This window comes from Marmota flaviventris, chromosome 18 (assembly GCF_047511675.1).
Source record: "Marmota flaviventris isolate mMarFla1 chromosome 18, mMarFla1.hap1, whole genome shotgun sequence".
Classification (NCBI taxonomy): domain Eukaryota; kingdom Metazoa; phylum Chordata; class Mammalia; order Rodentia; family Sciuridae; genus Marmota; species Marmota flaviventris.
The window spans coordinates 57,647,916-57,665,668 of NC_092515.1; the positions used below are offsets into that span (position 1 = coordinate 57,647,916).

A 17,753-nucleotide genomic window follows, 5' to 3' on the forward strand; every position below is an offset into this window, starting at 1 on the left:
GTGTACAGTTCTTAAGCATAGTCACAATATTGTGCTGTCATCACCACAATCCATTTCCAAAACTTTCTTACCTTCCCACAATGAAGCTCTGACGTATGGAAAGACAGTTCCCATTCCCCCTCCCCCAGCCCTTGGCAGCTGCCCTTCCCCTCTCTGTCCCCATAAGGCTGACTGCTGCAATCACCTTACGTGAATGGACCTGTACAGGAGCTGTCCTGGTGTGACTGGCTCAGCTCACTTAGCAAGGCTCATTCATGCCAGTGCTTCCTTCCTTTTTAAGGCTGAATAATACTCCATTGTCTGTTGGCACCACGGTGGTTTATCATGCAGGGTGGGTGGACGTGAGTTGCTTCCCTCTGGCTGTTGTGAGTTGTGTACAGATGGACTTGTGAGTATACCAGTGCCCAAAAAAGCACTGATGCCTGTGTGTCGCACCCATCTGCAGCCACCCGCCTTTTCAGGCTTGGCCTGCGATTGGACTGTACTGTTGAGATTTGGTAACCCCCCTGGGGGCTGCAGTGTGTTCAGGGTGGAAACACTGGTGGGCTTGTTTGGGCATGAGCTCAACTGGTTTGTGGGCAGCTTGAGTTGTCGGCTGGTGTGCAGGTGGCTGCTGGTGACAGAGAAGTTCTGAGCGGGGGTCCTCCCCCACCATTCTTTGCCAAGGACCCTGCGTCAGCCTCCAGCTGACGTCCTTGCTCAGGTTCTCCTGGAAGTTCTTCCTGCAGGCTCCTGGGACCCCAGGCGGCTCCTTCTGATATCACTGCTGATGCAGGTGCCCAGGTGTGCAGGCCTCCTGGCTCCGCCTTCCGGAGACAGCGAGGACCAGGGCTTATGCAATCCAGTGACGGGCTGGGCCGTTGTTCAGGCGAATGTCAGTATTTCTACCCACCGAGGGAGCAGAAAGGGACAGGGCATCAGGTTGCCACCAGGAAAGTAAAACCCGACAGTCTAAACCGAGGCTAAGCTGGGAACTGGGGCCTTCTCACCCGGAATCCCACGGCCCCGCTGCCTGCTCCGTCACTTGAACAGCTGCAGCAGAGTCCTGAGAAGCCGGCCTCCTGGGTCAGCCCTTTTCGCTACCAGCCAGCTGTGTGGGTTTCCAGTGGCTGCCAGGACAGATTACCATAAACTGGGTGCCTTCAAACAGAAATCTGTTCTCTTCCAGTTCTGGGGCCAGAAGTGCAAAATCAGGGTTTGGGCCGGGCCCCACTCCCTCCGGCTCCAGGGAGCTCTTTGCCCTGCCTGCAGCTTCTCGGGGCTGTGCATCCCTGACACTCCTGGGTCTGCAGATGTGGTGCTCCGGTCTCTGCCTGTCTTCACGTGGCCTTCTCTTCTGAGTGTGCCCAAGAGTGCATGTGTGAATGTGTCTCCAAGTGGCCTTTTTATAAGGACACCAGGCAGATTTAAGGCCCACCCTAATCCAGTACGACTTCCTCTTTACAAAGACGACCACAGTCAGATCCAGTGGGTAGGACTCAGACTGTCTTTTGGGGAGGCCCAGCAGAATCCACAACAACAGCTGCGTGACCCTGGGAAAGGTCACGATCCCTCCTGGTCACGGTCCGCTCTGCATCATGGGGCAGGATAGGCGTGTCCACCCCACCGAGGCGTGTGGATTAGCACTCACCACGTAGAGGGCTCAGGAGCATCAGTCTTCCCAGCAGGCTCCATAGTGGACTGCCGGGGCCCGCCCTGACCCAGCGATTCCCACGCAGGGGAAGTGGGTTAAAGGATCTGTCCCGGGCTGCTACAGCCTAAGCGCTGAACTCTTGTTAGCTGTTACTCTGATGATTGTCCTCCTCCTTGCCGACCCTACCTTTTGCAAAAACCAAGAGCACCTGCTGTGCACCCAAGTGGCTCCAGTTATCAGGCCACACATTGAAGAAACAGTTGAGGCATCATCCTGCCTCAGGAGCTCATGTTCAGTGGGAAAAACGGCCACATGCGATTTCTGCTGCATTCAGACAGCATCCATGGTGGCCAGACTGCCCAGGTGCAGTAGACCCTGAGGTGCAGGTAGGACGTGGTGCCCAGCTGGGAGCCTGACACCCAAGCCAGGTCATCTCCTCCTCCCCAGGCAGATTTATGTTACCTAGGTAACCAGCAGATGCCCCAGAACATGCTGTTTCTGTGACAGTGGTAATGGCTGCAGTGAGGCTGCCTCTGGTGGGCTCTTCCGGGGCTCTTGCCGGTCTCCCCAGGAGCCTGTGTTTCCAGGGACGTGTCAGCTGGGCACCCAGTAGCAGCCAGGCTGCACCTGCCCCTGGGCAGCCAAGGAGGCAAGCTGAGTGTGTTGGGGGGGATGATAGGAAGTGGCAGCGTGGGCGGGGCACAGAAGGCACCCACGTGCACCCCTCTCTGTGGTACCCAGGATGCAAAGCTAGGCTGTGTGACTAACCTCGGCCTCAGCTTTCTCAGCTGTGAAGTGGGGCTGTGTATGCCATGCAGGGTTAGAAAAGTTAATGCACCTGAAGCACTGAGCGCTGGCCTGGCCCTGAGGGTCCTCCAGAAAGCAGAGCCTCTGTGCCCTGGTACCACTTGCACTGCAGTTGCTCCTCGCTGAGCAGTGGCCATTGTCACTGTAATTACTAGCTTGCTAGAGTGATGGGGCCATGCCTTGCCCTGCAGCCAGATGGGCAGTGCACAGGTCTGGCTGTTCCCCTGCTCCCCGCCCTCTGTGCATTCAATGCCCTTTTACCATCCTGAGCCCACAGCTCCTGGAGGGCGATTGTTGACCAGTCCCTCTGTCAGTTATTGGACCAACAGGCGACAATTGAGTAACTGTTCTGGCTAAACTGTGGTCCCCAGAAAGACCATTAAACCATGCACTGCCCTATGGCCTGTGCAGGCAGTCCTGGTGCAGCTGAGGTCCCAGAGCAGGGCGTAGACCTCCTGTCGTCAGCTAAAGGCAGTGGCAGTGTGCACAGCAGAAACGACCAGGTGCCCGTCCTCAGGGACCGATAGCGGTGTGTCCACGGAGGAGCGACACAAGTCCTGACACCTGCGGCGGTGTGAACAAACGCAAAAGCATCATGCTGAGTGTGACATGCAGTCCCAAGAGGCCACCTGCCATATGACTCTGTTCTTACAAACTGTCCAGAACAGGGACTCGCAGAGACAGGAAGGAGACCAGTGGTTGTCAGGTGCGGGGGGGGGAGCAGGGAATGCTGCTTGGGGCACAGAGCTTCCTTTGGGACCAAGGGTACACAACATTGTGTGAACACTAAGGGTGCCTGAATCCAACTCTTTAAAAAATGATCAGTGGTTAATTTTGTGGTATGTGAATTTTACCTCAACTGTGTGTGTGTGTGTGTGTGTGTGTGTGTGTGGCATGTGTGTGGGCAGTGGGAGCGTGGTGTGGTGTGTGTCCATGTATGTGCATGTAAGAGCCGGTCTAATCTCAGAACATTTATAGAACAGAGAGCCCAGTCTGTAACAACAACAAAAACAAAAACATGCATTTACAATATTTCTTTTAGAATGAGATCTGAGGGTATTGATTTGTAGGTGTGATATAATGTAGGTGTAAGGTGAGCATCTTGTAATTACTTAAACCCCTCAGTTAGGTATATGAATGCCTTCCGGTTCTGCTGTGTAAAGTTCTCCTGTGTAAAGTTGCATGTGACCCTTGGCATCTCTGTGCAGAGATAATCTTGTCTTGAATTAATGATGAAGACCTGGGGCCAGATGGGTCGTTTGGGGGTACACGTGGAACAGTCACAAGGCCTTTGTCATCTCTGAAGTCAAAACAGTGGTCTTTGATGCCAAAAGGATTTAAGGGAAGGATTAAGGGAAGCCATTCTGGAGTCATAAAAAGAAGGCCAGCACAAAGCAGCTCAGCAAATATGAAACTCCTGCCTCTTATCAGATCACTATTAGATCTGATCTTAGTGCACTTATCAGAGCACTATTAGCTATAACCTTTCCTTTTAGAACTGCCTTCATAGTGTCTCAGAGGTTCTAGTATGTTGTATCACTATTCTTATTTAAGTCCAAGAATTTTTTAAATTTCTCCCCTGATTTCTTCTATCACCCATTCATCACTCAAAGACTGTTGTTCAGTCTCCATGTGTTTATGTAGTTTCTGAAGGGTTTTTGGTTTTAATTTCTAATTTTGAAAACTTATACTCCAATTAGAAAACTTCGAAGAAATGGATACATTTCTAGACAAATAATATCTGCCAAAATTGAATCAAGAGGATATAGAAAATCTAAACGGACCAAAAACAGTATAAAAAGCCTCCCAACAAAGAAAAGCCCAAGACCAGATGGATGGATTCTCAGCTGAAATCTACAAGATCTTTAAAGAAGAAATAATGCTAATGCTCCTCAAATTAGTCCATAAAATAAAAAGGGATGGAACACTTCCAGATTTATTCTATGAAGCCAGTACCACACGCATACCAGATAAGGACACACCAAGGAAAGAAAATTATAGATCAGTATCCCTGGTTAACTTAGATGCAAAAGTACTTAATATTAGCTATTGTGTTCACCAATATATTAAGAAGATTGTATATCATGACCAAGTTGGTTTTATTCCAGAGATGCAGGGATGGTTTCACATGCAAACCAGTAAATGTAATTCATCACATAAATAGAAATAAAGACAAAAATTACTTAGTCACTCAGTATATACAGAGAAGGCCTCACAAAACTCAGTACCCATTCTGATTTAAAAAAGAAAAAAAAAACTGAAGGCACTAGGGATAGATGGAACCTACCTATATATGAAAAACCCAAAGCCAACGTCATAGTGAGGAGTAAACTGAAAGCATTTCTTCTAAAATCTGGGACAGATATATCCCCTCTCACCGTTCCTAATTAATATAGTGCTAGAAATTCTAGCCAGAGTAGTTCAGCAAGAGAAGGAAATAAAAGGGTTAAAATTAGGAAAGGGAGAAGTCAGGTTATCATTGTTTGCAGATGATATGAGCATATATGTAGAAGATCCAAAAAACCCCACCTAAAGACTGCTAGAGTTAATAAAGAAATTCAGCAAAGGAGCAGGTTACAAAATCAACATACAAAAATCAATAGCTTTCCTGTATACCAACAATGAATCTGCTGAGAAATCAGGAAAACAGTTCTGTTCACAATAACCTCACAAAACAAATAAAAACTAGGAACAGGCCGGGCATGGTGGCTCACACCTGTAATCTCAGCAGCTCAGGAGGCAGAGGCAGGAGGATCAAAAGTTCAAAGCCAGCCTTAGCAAAAAAGAAAAAAAAAAAAAAAGAGGCCCTAAGCAACTCAATGAGACCCCGTCTCATTTATTCAGAGACCCTGTCTCTGAATAAAATATAAAAAATAAAATACAAAATAATTGAAGACGACCTCAGAGAGGGAAAGATCTTTCATGTTCATGGACAGGCAGAATTAATATTGTTAAAATGGCCATATACCAAAAGCGATGTACAGATTTAGTGCTGTCCAATGACCAACAACATTCTTCACACAACTAGAAAAAACAGTTCTAAATCATGTGGAAGAATAGTAGTCAAAGCAATTCTAAGTCAGAAGAGCAATGCTGGAGTCTGGGGTCATGGCTCAGTGGTAGAGCGCGCTTGCCTGGCATGCGTGAGGCACTGGGTTCTATCCTCAGCACCACATAAAAATAAAATAAAGATATTGTGTCCACCTAAAGCTTAAATATATGGTATTGTGTCCATCTACAACTAAAAAAATAAAGGCAATGCTAGAAGCATCCCAATACCTGACATCAAAATATACTACAGAGCTCTAGTAACAAAAACTGCAAGGTCCTGGCATAAAAACAGACAACAGACCAGTGGTAGAGAATAGAAGATAGACAAACCCAAACAGGTGCAGTCATCTAATCCTAGACAAAAGGGCCAGAAACTTACATTTTTAACAAATGGTGCTGGGACAACATATGTAGAAGAATAAAGCTAGACCCTTCTCTCACCCTGCACAAAAATCACCTCAAAATGGATCAAAGACCTTGGAATTAGACCAGATACTATGCAACTCCTAGAAGAAAACACAGGGTCAACACTCCAGCCTTTAGACACAGGCAACGACTTTCCCAATCGGACCCCTATTGAGAGCTCAGGAAATGATGCCAAGAGTTAATAAATGGAACAGCTTCTGCACAGCAAAGGAAACAATTAGGAATGTGCAGAGAGAGCCCACAGAATGGGAGCAAATCTTTGCTAGCCACTCTTCAGACAGAGGATTAATATCTAAAATATACAAAGAACTCAAAAAACTTAAAAATCAAATAGCCTAACTAATAAATGGGCAAATGGAATTAAACAGACACTTCTCAAAAGAAGAAATAAAAATGGCCAATAAATATATGAAAAAACATTCAACATCATTAGCAGTTAAGGAAATGCAAGTCAAAACTACACTGAAATGTCATTCCCTACCAGTCAGAACGGCAGTCATCAAGAATACAAATAATAATAAATGCTGGAGAGGGTGTGGAGAAAAAGGAACACTTTACACTATTGATGGGACTGTAAATTAGCACAACCACTATGGAAATCAGTTCTTCAAAAGACTAGGAATGGTATGCCCCAGCTATACCACTCCTTGGTATTTTTCCTGATTTTTTAAAGGCATTTTACTACAGTGATGCACGCCTGCCCATGTTTATAGCATCGCAAATCACAATAGCCAAACTATGGAACCAGCCTCAGTGTCTGTCAAAAGATGAATGGATAAAGGAAATGTGATTCCTAGACACAGTGGAATTTTATTCAGCTAAAAAGAAAAATGAAATCATGGCATTTGCAGGAAAATTAATGGAACTAGAGACCATTATATTAAGCCAAACTTAAAGGGTCAAGGGTCATACATTTTCTCTCCTGTGTGGAAGCTAGAGAAGAAAAAGGAAAAGAAAAGTGGGGGTGGAGCTCATGAAAACCAGGGAGAGCTCCATAGAGGAGAAGGCAAAAGAGGGGCGGTGGGGAGTGCTGGGGAGGAATTTGGCCAAATCATAGTTCTATTGTGTGATGTACGGTAATGTGACAACAGCTGCCATCATCAGGCACAGCTGCAGTGCACCAATAAAATACCTGGAGTGGGGGAGACAAGGCCAAAATGCACCCGTGCCCAGGAGGCCGGGCTGTGAAAGCCGCTGGTTTGGCAGAGACCGCAGACTACTGCACGAGCCACATGCCCAGACGCTAGAGCGCCTCTTGAGTCAGGAAGGCCAGGGATGTTGACCAGCCAGTCCTCTGCCTGGGTGTGCAAGGCCCATTTGAGGGTACCAAACCTTGGTGGACCTTACAGGAGTCCCCACCTGAGGGGGTGTACAGGAGCCTTGTGCTAATGCACACAGTGGCCCTCAGCAGTGATGGGGAGAGGCAGGAGAGAGTAGCTGGGCCCCTGGGGTGTGGTGACAGAGGGCACCCCAAGACTTTGAGACATGTTGTATGGCAAGGTATGCCACTCACTAGACTGGACACCATTGTGTCTTCACAGTGTTGGAATTTATTGAATAACAAGAAGTTCACAAACTGCGTGGACCTCTTCCATCAGTAGCAATCCACTGAGTACTCATGGGTCACTTTGTGGCCATAAGGCAGGCAGTGACAAGTTCTTTTGTTCCAGCCCTAATTACTAGCACCTGTGACACTGAGTTCACACAATGGTGTGTGTGGGCTACAGAAAGGCTAAGATGGCGTCTGGGTGGCCACAGGTTCCACTGAAAAGCCAAGGCCAGAGTGGATCCTAAGGCACAAGTCACTCCAGGTGGTCAGGTCAGATAACCACCAGTGAGCATCCACCGGGAAGCAGACTGTCAGGGTGAGGGACGTATGCTAGGGGGCCCTGGAGGGAGGCGGTTTCCAAGTGGGCCGCCGGGGCGGGGAGACAGAGCCGAGCTGAAACACCACCGCAGAGCCCCGGGTTCATGGCCTGTCACCCTCGTGATGTTTGCCAGATGGTCTAATGAGGGTCAGTGGGTGCCACCATAACCAGTCTTGGGGTTATAGGTCTCGAGAGGGGGTTACAGCTGGTGAGACCGAGAAGCCTGTGGGCCTGGTTTCTCTGCTAGGGGTCTGATGTGCCCACTCATCCATCTACTTGTAATTCAGTTCCATTAAGTTCACAGGTGGTCAACATCTATTAGCACGATTAACGTACTTACCAGTTTGTGCTTAAGGTTGTGCTGGGCAGATGGTGGCTGTTTACTTGTACAAACAAGGAGTAGACTCATTTTACCTTGGCACTTGGACTCAAAAGGGAGTTATTCACGGCAAACTGCCGCTTTATAAAATAGAGTGACTCGGGGCTGGACCTTTCCACAGGGCAGCACTGCCCAATGGAACTTTCCACAGTGATGGAAGTGTTCTCTGTGTCATCCAGTGTGATGGCCACTAGCAACTGCGTGTGACTAGCGTGGCATGGCACTGGATCTTAGTCTTAGCTCACTCTAGTGAAGTTCTTTGGTAGCAGTCCCTGGGCCAGTGGCTTTCTGACCACTGAGCTCTGCTCTAGGACCCAGGACCTGCCCTGGGGAGATAGTCAAAGCCAGGCCGTGACTCCTGCCGCCTCCTGTCTGCGGGGTCCTCCTCCCCTCCGCAGCTCCACAAGCATCCGTGTGGCGTCCTCTCCCTGACAGGTGGGAGCATGCGTGCTGGTGTGTGTGCGAGCCTCAGAGGCTGCACCACGCAGCAGAGCCGCAGCCCCATCCTCGCGAGGCCTGCTTCCAGTACATTCTGAGCCACGCCTCTCCTGGCGAGGGGCACGTTCCTGTTGACAGCTTGCCTCCCGAGGAAAACCCACAAGCTCCGCTTTCCCAGGCCTGAGAATTCTGGAGTCTGTGCCTGCTTCTGCCGCGGGAGCTGTTACCAGAGAGATGGCGGGTGTTGCCCAGGTAACGTCCCTTCCCTGACAAGCGGAGAGGGTGAGGACAGCAATGGAGTGGCTGGCTCTGCCAGACGGGAAGCAGGAGGCTCTTCCTGCTGCCTCTGTTTGTCGTTAGCTATGGGACTGAGTCACAGATTCTGGGAACCCTCCGAGTCCTGCCTGCTCTGGACTGCTCACTCCCGGCCAGGGTAGGTGATTAGTTGCTACTTATCCAGGAATGCATACATGTTTTATGTATACATGTTTCGTGGATAATCACGGCAAGCCTTTGACAGTAGTTACTCTTTTCCTGCTCTGCAGATAAAGAAACTGAGGTGCAAGTCAGACTGTAAGTTTCACGAGCACCAGGGCCTGTCTGCTGTGCTCGCCCTGGGTGTCCTTAGTATTTAGCACAGTGCTTGGCCTATCGTAATGGATGGTGCCAAATAGCCTGTTGGGCGATTGGATGGAGGATAGGTGGGTGGGTGGGTGGGGAGATGTGTGGATGAATGGATGGTGAATGGATAGATGAGTGACTGACTGACAGATGGGTGGGTGGGTGGATGAAATAAAGCACAGATCTGAGCCAAAGTCTGCTTTAAATCCTGTACTCTTCAACACCAAACCTGCTGGCCTTTGCTTTGTCTGATGACCTCTACGTCTACACCCTAAGAGGTCATTTTAGAAAATAGCCTGTTGGAGGCATAATTTACATCCCATAAAACTTGTAAATGTGGAATTTGTGTGTTAGTAAATTTAGAGTCGTGCCCATCACACACCCAGAGATGTCCTTGTGCTTATTTGTCATTTAATCCCTGTTGCCATTCCTCAACCCTGGGCAGCGACTGGGCCACTCTCTGCCTACAAATTTGCTTTTTCTAGACATTCCATAAAAAGGAATCTACAGTATGTCCTTTGTGTCTGGCTTCTTTTACTCATGTGGTGGGTGAGGCTCACCCACGATGCAGCGTCGTGAGCTCTGTCCTTTGTGTTGGGAGCACTGTCTGTCGGCTGTACCTGGTCTTATTTACCTGCTCGTTCATTGATGGGCATGGGAGTAGTTCTGTGGGCAGGTCTTTGTTCTCTTGGGCAGATTCCCTGAACAGAATGGCTGAGCCACGTGAGAAGCTTATGTTTAGTGTTTTAAGAAGCTGTGAACATGTGCCCAGTTTACCTTCCCTGCAGCAGAGCACAAGGGCCCCATTTCTCCACATCATCGCCAACACTTGGTATTATCTTTTTGACTGCAGCTGTCCTGGCAAGGGTGAGATGGTGTGTCTTTGTGTTTTAACTTGCCTCTGCCTGGGGGCTGATGACCTCGTGCATCTTTTTTCACGATCACTCCTGGGCAGAGATTTGACTTTGTGAGCCAAGGCCGGGCAAACTTTTTCTATAAAAGTCCATATAGCACATATTTGTGGGCCACATTCAATTTCTGTTGCATATTCTTTATTTTTTATGGTTTTTATTTTTATGTCACAACTCTTAAAGAACATAAGGCCATCTGTCCTCATGGGACTACAGGCAGGGGCTGGGCTGAGGGAGCCACACGATGTACTTTGCCAACCCTACTTAGTCTGCTCCCTTGTACCTCACACCTGTTGTGTGACCAGCCACAAGGCTGTTCCAAGGCCCCTGTCCACCCAACCTCCCTGCTCACAGGGGTCCGGTGTCTATGGAGCCACACCAGACAAACTACAAGGCCACCCCCCCACCCCCCCGCTGGCAGAGAGGGCTGGGGGAGGACCATGTTGCCAAGCTGAGAGCATGATTCATCGCCTGGTGAGCTCATCAGAGTTCCTGGGAAGAGATATGCTAATTTGTCACCCGAGAAGTGGCAGGGCCTTGTGGCCCTGGACAGGCTGCCCAAGCCATGGCTCAGAGCCTCTTTTGAAACAGTGGCCTGCCCTTACTCCAGATCTGTGACGTCACGGTGCAGCCCCTGCCTGCTGTTCCCACAGCCCGTCCCTGGCTCCTCCTCTCTCTGGTTACTGGCACCCAGATTTCAGAGCCTCATGGGGTTGTTCCTGGGCCTCATCCCCTTCCATCCACCCTACCACTTCACAAGTCATAAGCCATTTGTGCTCAGTCTCTTGCTTGAGGGTCTCCTTCCACGGGGCTTAACCTATGGCCATTCCCTGGCTCATAGGATCATTGTGAGAGCTGAATGAGACAATGCTTGTCAACTTAGCACCGTGCCGGGCACGTCGTACCAGCTCACCAGGGGCAGTGCCCGACTGGGAATGCTGCCCTGAAGCCAGGGCTCAGACACCCACAGAGCCAGGAAGCCGCTGTCCTTCCTGCTCTGAGGAGGGCCCCCGATGAGTGCTACGGCTGGGTCTTTGACAGCGGGGCTGGTCCCTGAAGCCACACTGGTGTAGGTGTCGTGCAGGCCTGCCTTGCCTCGGACAGGAGGCCTCCGAGTCTCTGGAGTGTGGGAGGCTGCAGTGGCAGCTGCCAGTCCCACAGCTGGTCACACTCTGCAGAGTGTACGTGAACGTTGCCTAGGAGGACGCTCACCTGACATCATGACGGCTGTTTCTGGATTGTAGGATTGTGGAGGCCTTTAGAGTCTGTCTTCCTCCTTTGTGCTTTTCGGTATGTTTAATTTTTTTTTTAATGAGTGTGCATCATCTTCACAAAAAAGAATGAAGTCATTATTCTTTCAGAAGTAAGTCACGGCTGATCGGCAGAGAGGGCTCTGAGAGCTCAGGCCATGCTCAGATCTGGAACGTTCTGTGGGAAGATTCCAGTCCCAATAAGTAGCTTTGGGCTCTTCACAGTTGGTAAATTTTTGTGACCATTTCACTGTCATTTAAAAATTAAGCCGATCTCTGGGCACAAACTAAGACCACAGGCTCTGGGCTCGGGGAGCCGTCCTCTCCTGGAGTGGGCTGGGTCCTTGACTGGGCCGTGTCTGATCTGTTTTACAGCAGCGCTCTGCTCCCCACACCGGGGCGGGGCAGCTCAGGTGCTGGTAACCAGGAAGGCTGCTGGTTATGGTTCCAGAGAAGCCTCAGCGAGCCAGACGTGTCTTGTTGTTAAAGTAGCGGAGTCTGACCAGCGCTCCTGCCCACCGCTGGTTCACCCCAGCAGAGCTTGCTGTGCGCTCCTGACAGTCCCTGAGGACCCGAAGCTCGGTAGCTGTCCCGACCTCCCGCCCCACCCCTCCTGATGCACACTGCCGTCTTGCCTCCCTGCTGGCCTCGGGCCCCTTTCCTCATCCCCATGCAGAATGGGGGAGCGGGCAAAGAGGCCAGGAGCGTGGAAGAGGAGAGCAAGGGGGCGGGTGGACAGGCGGAAGGACAGGGAGAATGAGGAAGAAGGGAGCTAGAGGCAAGATCCGGCGATGAGGGGGAGAAACACACCTGAGGCCCGTCTGTGAGGGCCACAGTGGGGCATGACGAGCGACCCAGAGGCCCCGGACAAGCCTGGGGCGTAAAAACATGGAGGGAGGAAAGGGGAGCGTGCTTTCACTGCTGTGGGGTGTGTTTCACGGCCTCGAGGTTTTCAGAGATGAATGGGCATCAGAGCTCTTCCTGTTGGTGCCGGCCGTCCCGCCTGGACTGCACTTGCGGCAGGAACGGCCCGCGTGGGTGCAGGGTTTACACGGGTTACACACTGAAAGGGCCTGAGGGGCATCTTCATGCCCAGTTTATAGAAGGGGCGCCTGTTCCGGGGACGCCGCGCCCAGTGCCGGCTGTTCGTGTGACATGGAGCATGTTCCCAGTACTTCCTTGCTGATACTGTGTCCTCAGACCCTGTGGCCTGCTAGCTTCTGTTGGAGCCTCTATCAGTAGGGGACCCTCCCCCCCCTCCTTCCCCTTTCCCCCATTCAGACTTTGTCTCAGAAACTGTGACAAGTCACCCCAGCTGGTTGTTGGCTCAGTGACACTAAAATTAGGCTTTCCCCAAGGAGTGGCGCGCTTAATGAAGGAGTTCATCCAGGCAGACTCCAGGCAGGCGGGCAGTGGGGCAGGCCGCCGTGGAGACGGTGTGGAGGGAGCGCTCGGCTGGGACCTCCGCCACACACGCTCTGTTTCCACGATGTCAGAGGGCGGAACCGACTCTGCCTCAGGTGCAGGCAGCAGCCCCCCACCCAGCCACTCTGGCCTTGGGAGCTGGTGCTGAGCAGAGGTGAGCTGCTCCTGTCTCTCTCCAGGTGGATGCTCAGCCTCGGGCTCGGCCCCGCCTGACCGGGCTCAAAGTCCTGGCCCTCATCCGGGCTGTCATGTTCTGTGGCTGAACACCACTGTCCAGGGACCTCCTAGGATCTGCAGAAGCAGTGCCTTTGACTCAAAGAAAGCCCCTTCGTGGGCCGTTTGGAATTATTGTGGGAACAGTGTGGGAAATGCTCTTCCAGTGTTGGAGCTGACTGTCTGCAGGCGCGCCTGGTCTTCGATGAAGCTGTTCCTTTCTTCAGGTGTCCCCTCGTTATGGGGAGGGTGGTCCCTCCCAAGGGTCTTTGCGCAGTCTAATGCTCGGGATTCTTTGATCAGCTTGTGTCTTCTGCCCTCCTCAATTCAGTGATGTGCTATCTCTTTCTCTCTCCCACCCAGAAAAAGATTTACAAATACAAGAAAGTCCTGAGTAACCCAAGCCGTTGGGAAGTTGTCTTGAAGGAGATTCGGACGCTGGTGGACATGGCCCTCACATCCCCCCTGCAGGATGACTCCATCAACCAAGCCCCACTGGAAATTGTCTCAAAACTGCTCTCAGAAGTAAGGTGCTCCCCTGGCTTGATTTTGCACCCCTGTCCCCTTGTAAGCCATTTGCCTCACCTCCACTGAGCACCAGCCCTGTCCCAGAAGCGGACGCCATGGCTGCTCCCAGGAGCATCCTCTCCTGTTGCAGAGGGAGTGAGCGGCTCCCACCCTATGGTCCTGGGTATTGGTCCAGCTGCTTTCACGCAGGGAGTATAGCAGGAGGAGGGAAGAGCTGCTGCCCCCGCCAGTCCCCCAGAGCAGACTCGTCCTGGGCTGGTGGCAGTGACAGCCGCAGCAACGGAGTTCCCCAGGTTCAAGGTGCTGGCTTTGGAAACCTGGTCATTCCTGAGAGTGACGTGCCTGCGGCCTCGCTAGTCACTCCTCCTGGCCTCTGTCAGCTTTCTACCCCGTCACCCAGGCAGCCTCCTGATAGGCTTCATTTGGCTCACTAAAGGTTTAAAATCAGATTTCACAACAAAATGAGAATTTCCAGGTTTTCTTTAAAAACGGTCAGAAAGTCAGCTGCAGTTTGGGGCTGTCACTGGTCACTCAGCAGCCCGGTGCCTCGGCCCACTGACAGCCCTACACTGGGAGTGTGTGCACCTGCCAGGGTCTGTTGTGGGCCTGGAGTGCAGTCGGGCCTGAGTGATCATGGGTCAGTCCTGCCAGAGCTCAGGAGGGAGCACGTGGGAGCAGGTGCTGTTCTGAGCTTACAGACATCAGTGTGTCTGCCTGACCTGCCTGGCCCTTGGACACACTGCAGTTGATGACCCCAGCGTCGAACAAGTCACAGCCAGCAGAGTGGTCCCCTGGCCCCCTCCCTCCTGGGTCACTGCTGCAAGCTCCTGGTGAGCTTCCTGCACCTTCTGCCCTCTGTCCTGCTGCCCACTCTGCAGGCCCAGGCTGCTGCCCCTTGGTTAGGAGCCTCTGCAGTGCTGAACGGAGGGTCCCTCGCTGGGAGGAGGTGGGCCGGGAGGTAGAGAGTGGGTAGCAGAGATGGCGCAGGGGGAGGGCACAGCCGTGTCCTCAGGTGAGGGACAGCCTTGCTCTGCAGAAGGGGAAAGTCAGGCTCAGAAATGAATTGCCACCAAGGTCTTGAGTTCCCAGACCACGTGCCCAGTGCCAGCCTTGCAGTCACACTTCTCCAGAGAGGGGAGAACAGCTCACCTTTCTTAGGCCAGGCTGAAGCCGACGGCCGCATGCACAGCTTCTCCTATGGCACTCACCTTCTCCCTGACCGTGGCCTGAGGCCAGGGCACCGAGTGACCCGCTCAGCCCAGTGGTGGGGGCTGCCTGGCTCTGACTGGAGGCCACATTGCCCAGCCCTCCAGCCTCACCAGGCTGGACCGCGACACCACCGTCAAATTACATCAGCTAGGCCTGTTCTGATGAGGCGGGGGTGGCAGGCGGGCCTCGCTGCCCGCTCTGGCTGCGTTCCAGCTCACCTCAGGCGTGCTCCCAGTAGCCACATGCCCCTTGGCCTTCCGCCCTCTTGGGATTTATTTTATTTATTCATTTGTTTGTTTGTTTTATTTTTGTGGTACTGGCTTGAACCCTCTACCACTGAGCTACATTCCCAGTCCTTTTATTTTTTTATTTTGAGACAGAATCTTGCTCAGGTGGTCTTGAACCTGTGGTCCTCCTACCTCAGCCTCCCAAGTGGGATCACAGGTGTGGCCACTGTGGCCAGCTCCTCTTGGGCTTTAAGGCAGCCTTTCTGAGTCTGCTGACCCCCAAGTAGAGGGATAAAAATATTTAAAGGAAGAAAGTGAAAGACACTTCTACGTGCTGCACACCTACTGTGTGTCAGGCCGGGATCAGTGTCCCCCATGGCAAGGGGCAGGGCTGGCGTCCCCTCAGGCAGATGGGCTCAGCCTCCCCTCCTAGAAAGCTTAACGTTCTCTGAGGGGCGTTAACGTTGTGTTGGGCATATAGTCTGTGATGGTCACTCTGACAGGCCCTCAGACCTACCGGATTCTCCCAGGATCCTGCCAGGCGAGTGTTAAAGTGCACAGAGGAGCAAACTGCAGCTCCACAGCGTGGCTCACTCAGCGAGGTGGCAGGCCACGTCCTTCCCAGTTCAGCCTGATTGCTAGAATCATGCTCTGGCACATAAATGTCACATAGACCTGGGCTGGGGAGACGTGACTACACAGGAGAGCTGTTTGGCTGTGAGCTGTGGAGTCAGGAGAGCTGATCCCACCCCAGCAGTAGCCTGGTGGCTTTGGACAAGTTATTAGACCTCTCTGAGCCCAGGGTTTCACCTATAAGTTGGGGCTGAGACAAGTACCCGTGTCACAGGATTGAGGATCCAGTGCACGTAAAACCCTGGCACTAAACCTGATGTCCAGGGTGCCTTTAAGCAGGGGTCACATTTTCAATGTCCTGTGAGTTGGCTTTGATCTGGACTCTGTACACACCTCAGCCGGGTGTCCAGACAGGGTGGCCGGGAGGGCCTTTGGGTTGGAGTGCATGGGTGCGTTCTGCCTGTGCTCTCCTCACCCAAGCTGTCCCTAAGCCCTCCTTTGGAGACGCTTCAGCACTGCCACACTGGCCAGAAGATGGAAGGCTCTGGAGAGACAGGTACTACAAGGTAGCAGACAGTTCTGACCAAGAATCATTCATCCACCAGCAAAACAAAGCCAGGCATCTCCAGCCTCCTGGGCCTCTGTTGTCAGTGTGGAGTGGCCACTTAGCTTGGGATCGAAGTGCTCCCTCCCGGGTGGTGGCTTCAGTGAGCTCTTTTCTCCTGGAGTGGCAATGGCCCTGGAGGAGGGAATTCTCCCTGCAGACTGCATGGGCTGCTCTGTGGCTGGGATGCAGGGAATGGCATCCAGAGTCACCGCAGACTTCCTGGAGAGGGCTGTAGTTGCCCTTGGTAGCCTGAAATATGGAGTCCAGCCCTGGATTGGTGACCGCTATGCTCAGTGGCTGGAAATGAAGGCTTACCAGTCGGGACAGGCAGGTTCCAATCACGTCACTGTTACGTGAGCACCTCTGCAAGTCCTGGGTAGCTCTCAGTCTGCCGGGTAGAAGGAGAACCTGTCCTGATAAAGCAAGATGAGCAGAACTCTCACACAGACCGGGACACGGCAAGCTCGTCACAGGAAGAGACAGCCAGGCTGTCTTTTCCCAGCTAAAAATGACCCATACTTAACTATACCATAAACAGGCTGCCCAGACTCCACTGCGCCCACAAAAGGAGGAAAGGGGTTAGAATCCAAAAAGCTTCCGTGTGTGTTCCCAGCTCCTGGTCTCACAGTCAGCCCTGTCCAGTCAGGCTGTCTCGACCCTGGGGCTGGCCTCCCTCGTATCCCAGGCAGAAGCGAACCCCCTGCCTGCAGGCGGTCCTCCGCCTTAGCTGGTGGGAGCCGGTTCAGAGCTCTGCACACCTTAAACCCCTGGAATGCCAGGGCCGTCCATCTTGCCGCACTGCTCAGATGGATAGTTGGTTTATGAGCAGCGGACGGGGACCTGTTGGGAAATCTGAGTGGACACCAGGGAAGCCGCTGGACACCAGAACAGACTCACAATACAGGACACACCACAGTTTTGCCAAAAAGAAAATAGTGGCTGCCTTGAGTTTTACCCTTTCCTGGTTCACACTCAGGATGGCAGGTACACGATTGTTTCACAGATGCAGATCAGAGAGGATGAAACTAAAATTTCAGCAAGTTTAAAACTTTCAACTTAATTTTGCTTTTCTAATTCAACTGCTAGAATTAACTTAGCTAAAACCTCTTGAGCACACTCATGGCACACTAGTGTTTCTTGGGAACCTAGTTTGAGAACTACTGAAATAATGTGTGTTGCTGGGCTTGTGCACACCTGTAATCCCAGCAGCTCGGGAGGCTGAGGCAGGAGGATTGAAAATTTAAAGTCAGCCTCAGCAAATTAGCAAGGCTCTAAGCAACTTAGAGAGACCCTCTGTCTGAATAAAAAAGGGATGGGGATGTAGTTCATAGGTTAAGCACTGGGTTCAATACTTGGTAAACAAACAAAGTATATGTTGCTCTGAAAGACTGCCCGGCACTGAGTTGAGACTCACAGAAGGTGCTTCTCTGTGTGTCCCAACCTGCCTTCCAGCTCTAGGCAGCATCGCTGTCGCAAGCGCCACGTCCTCTCACGGCAGCCTCAGGAGGTGTGCTTAGCAGGATCCCCACTCGCCCCCTGGAAACTTGACTCTCACGGAGAGCCAACCATCCTCCAGGGCACGTGGTT

At 51.9% G+C, this 17,753-nt stretch overlaps 1 protein-coding gene across 1 annotated transcript in view; it reads left to right on the top strand.

Annotated features, from left to right (window-relative positions):
- Cmip (c-Maf inducing protein) overlaps positions 1 to 17,753 on the top strand; it is a 196,940-nt gene that overhangs the window by 139,200 nt on the left and 39,987 nt on the right. Inside the window, exon 4 of the mRNA XM_027932928.2 lies at positions 13,386 to 13,547. Within this exon, the coding sequence (XP_027788729.1) occupies positions 13,386 to 13,547 (162 nt within the window). The remainder of the gene's footprint in view (positions 1 to 13,385; positions 13,548 to 17,753) is intronic.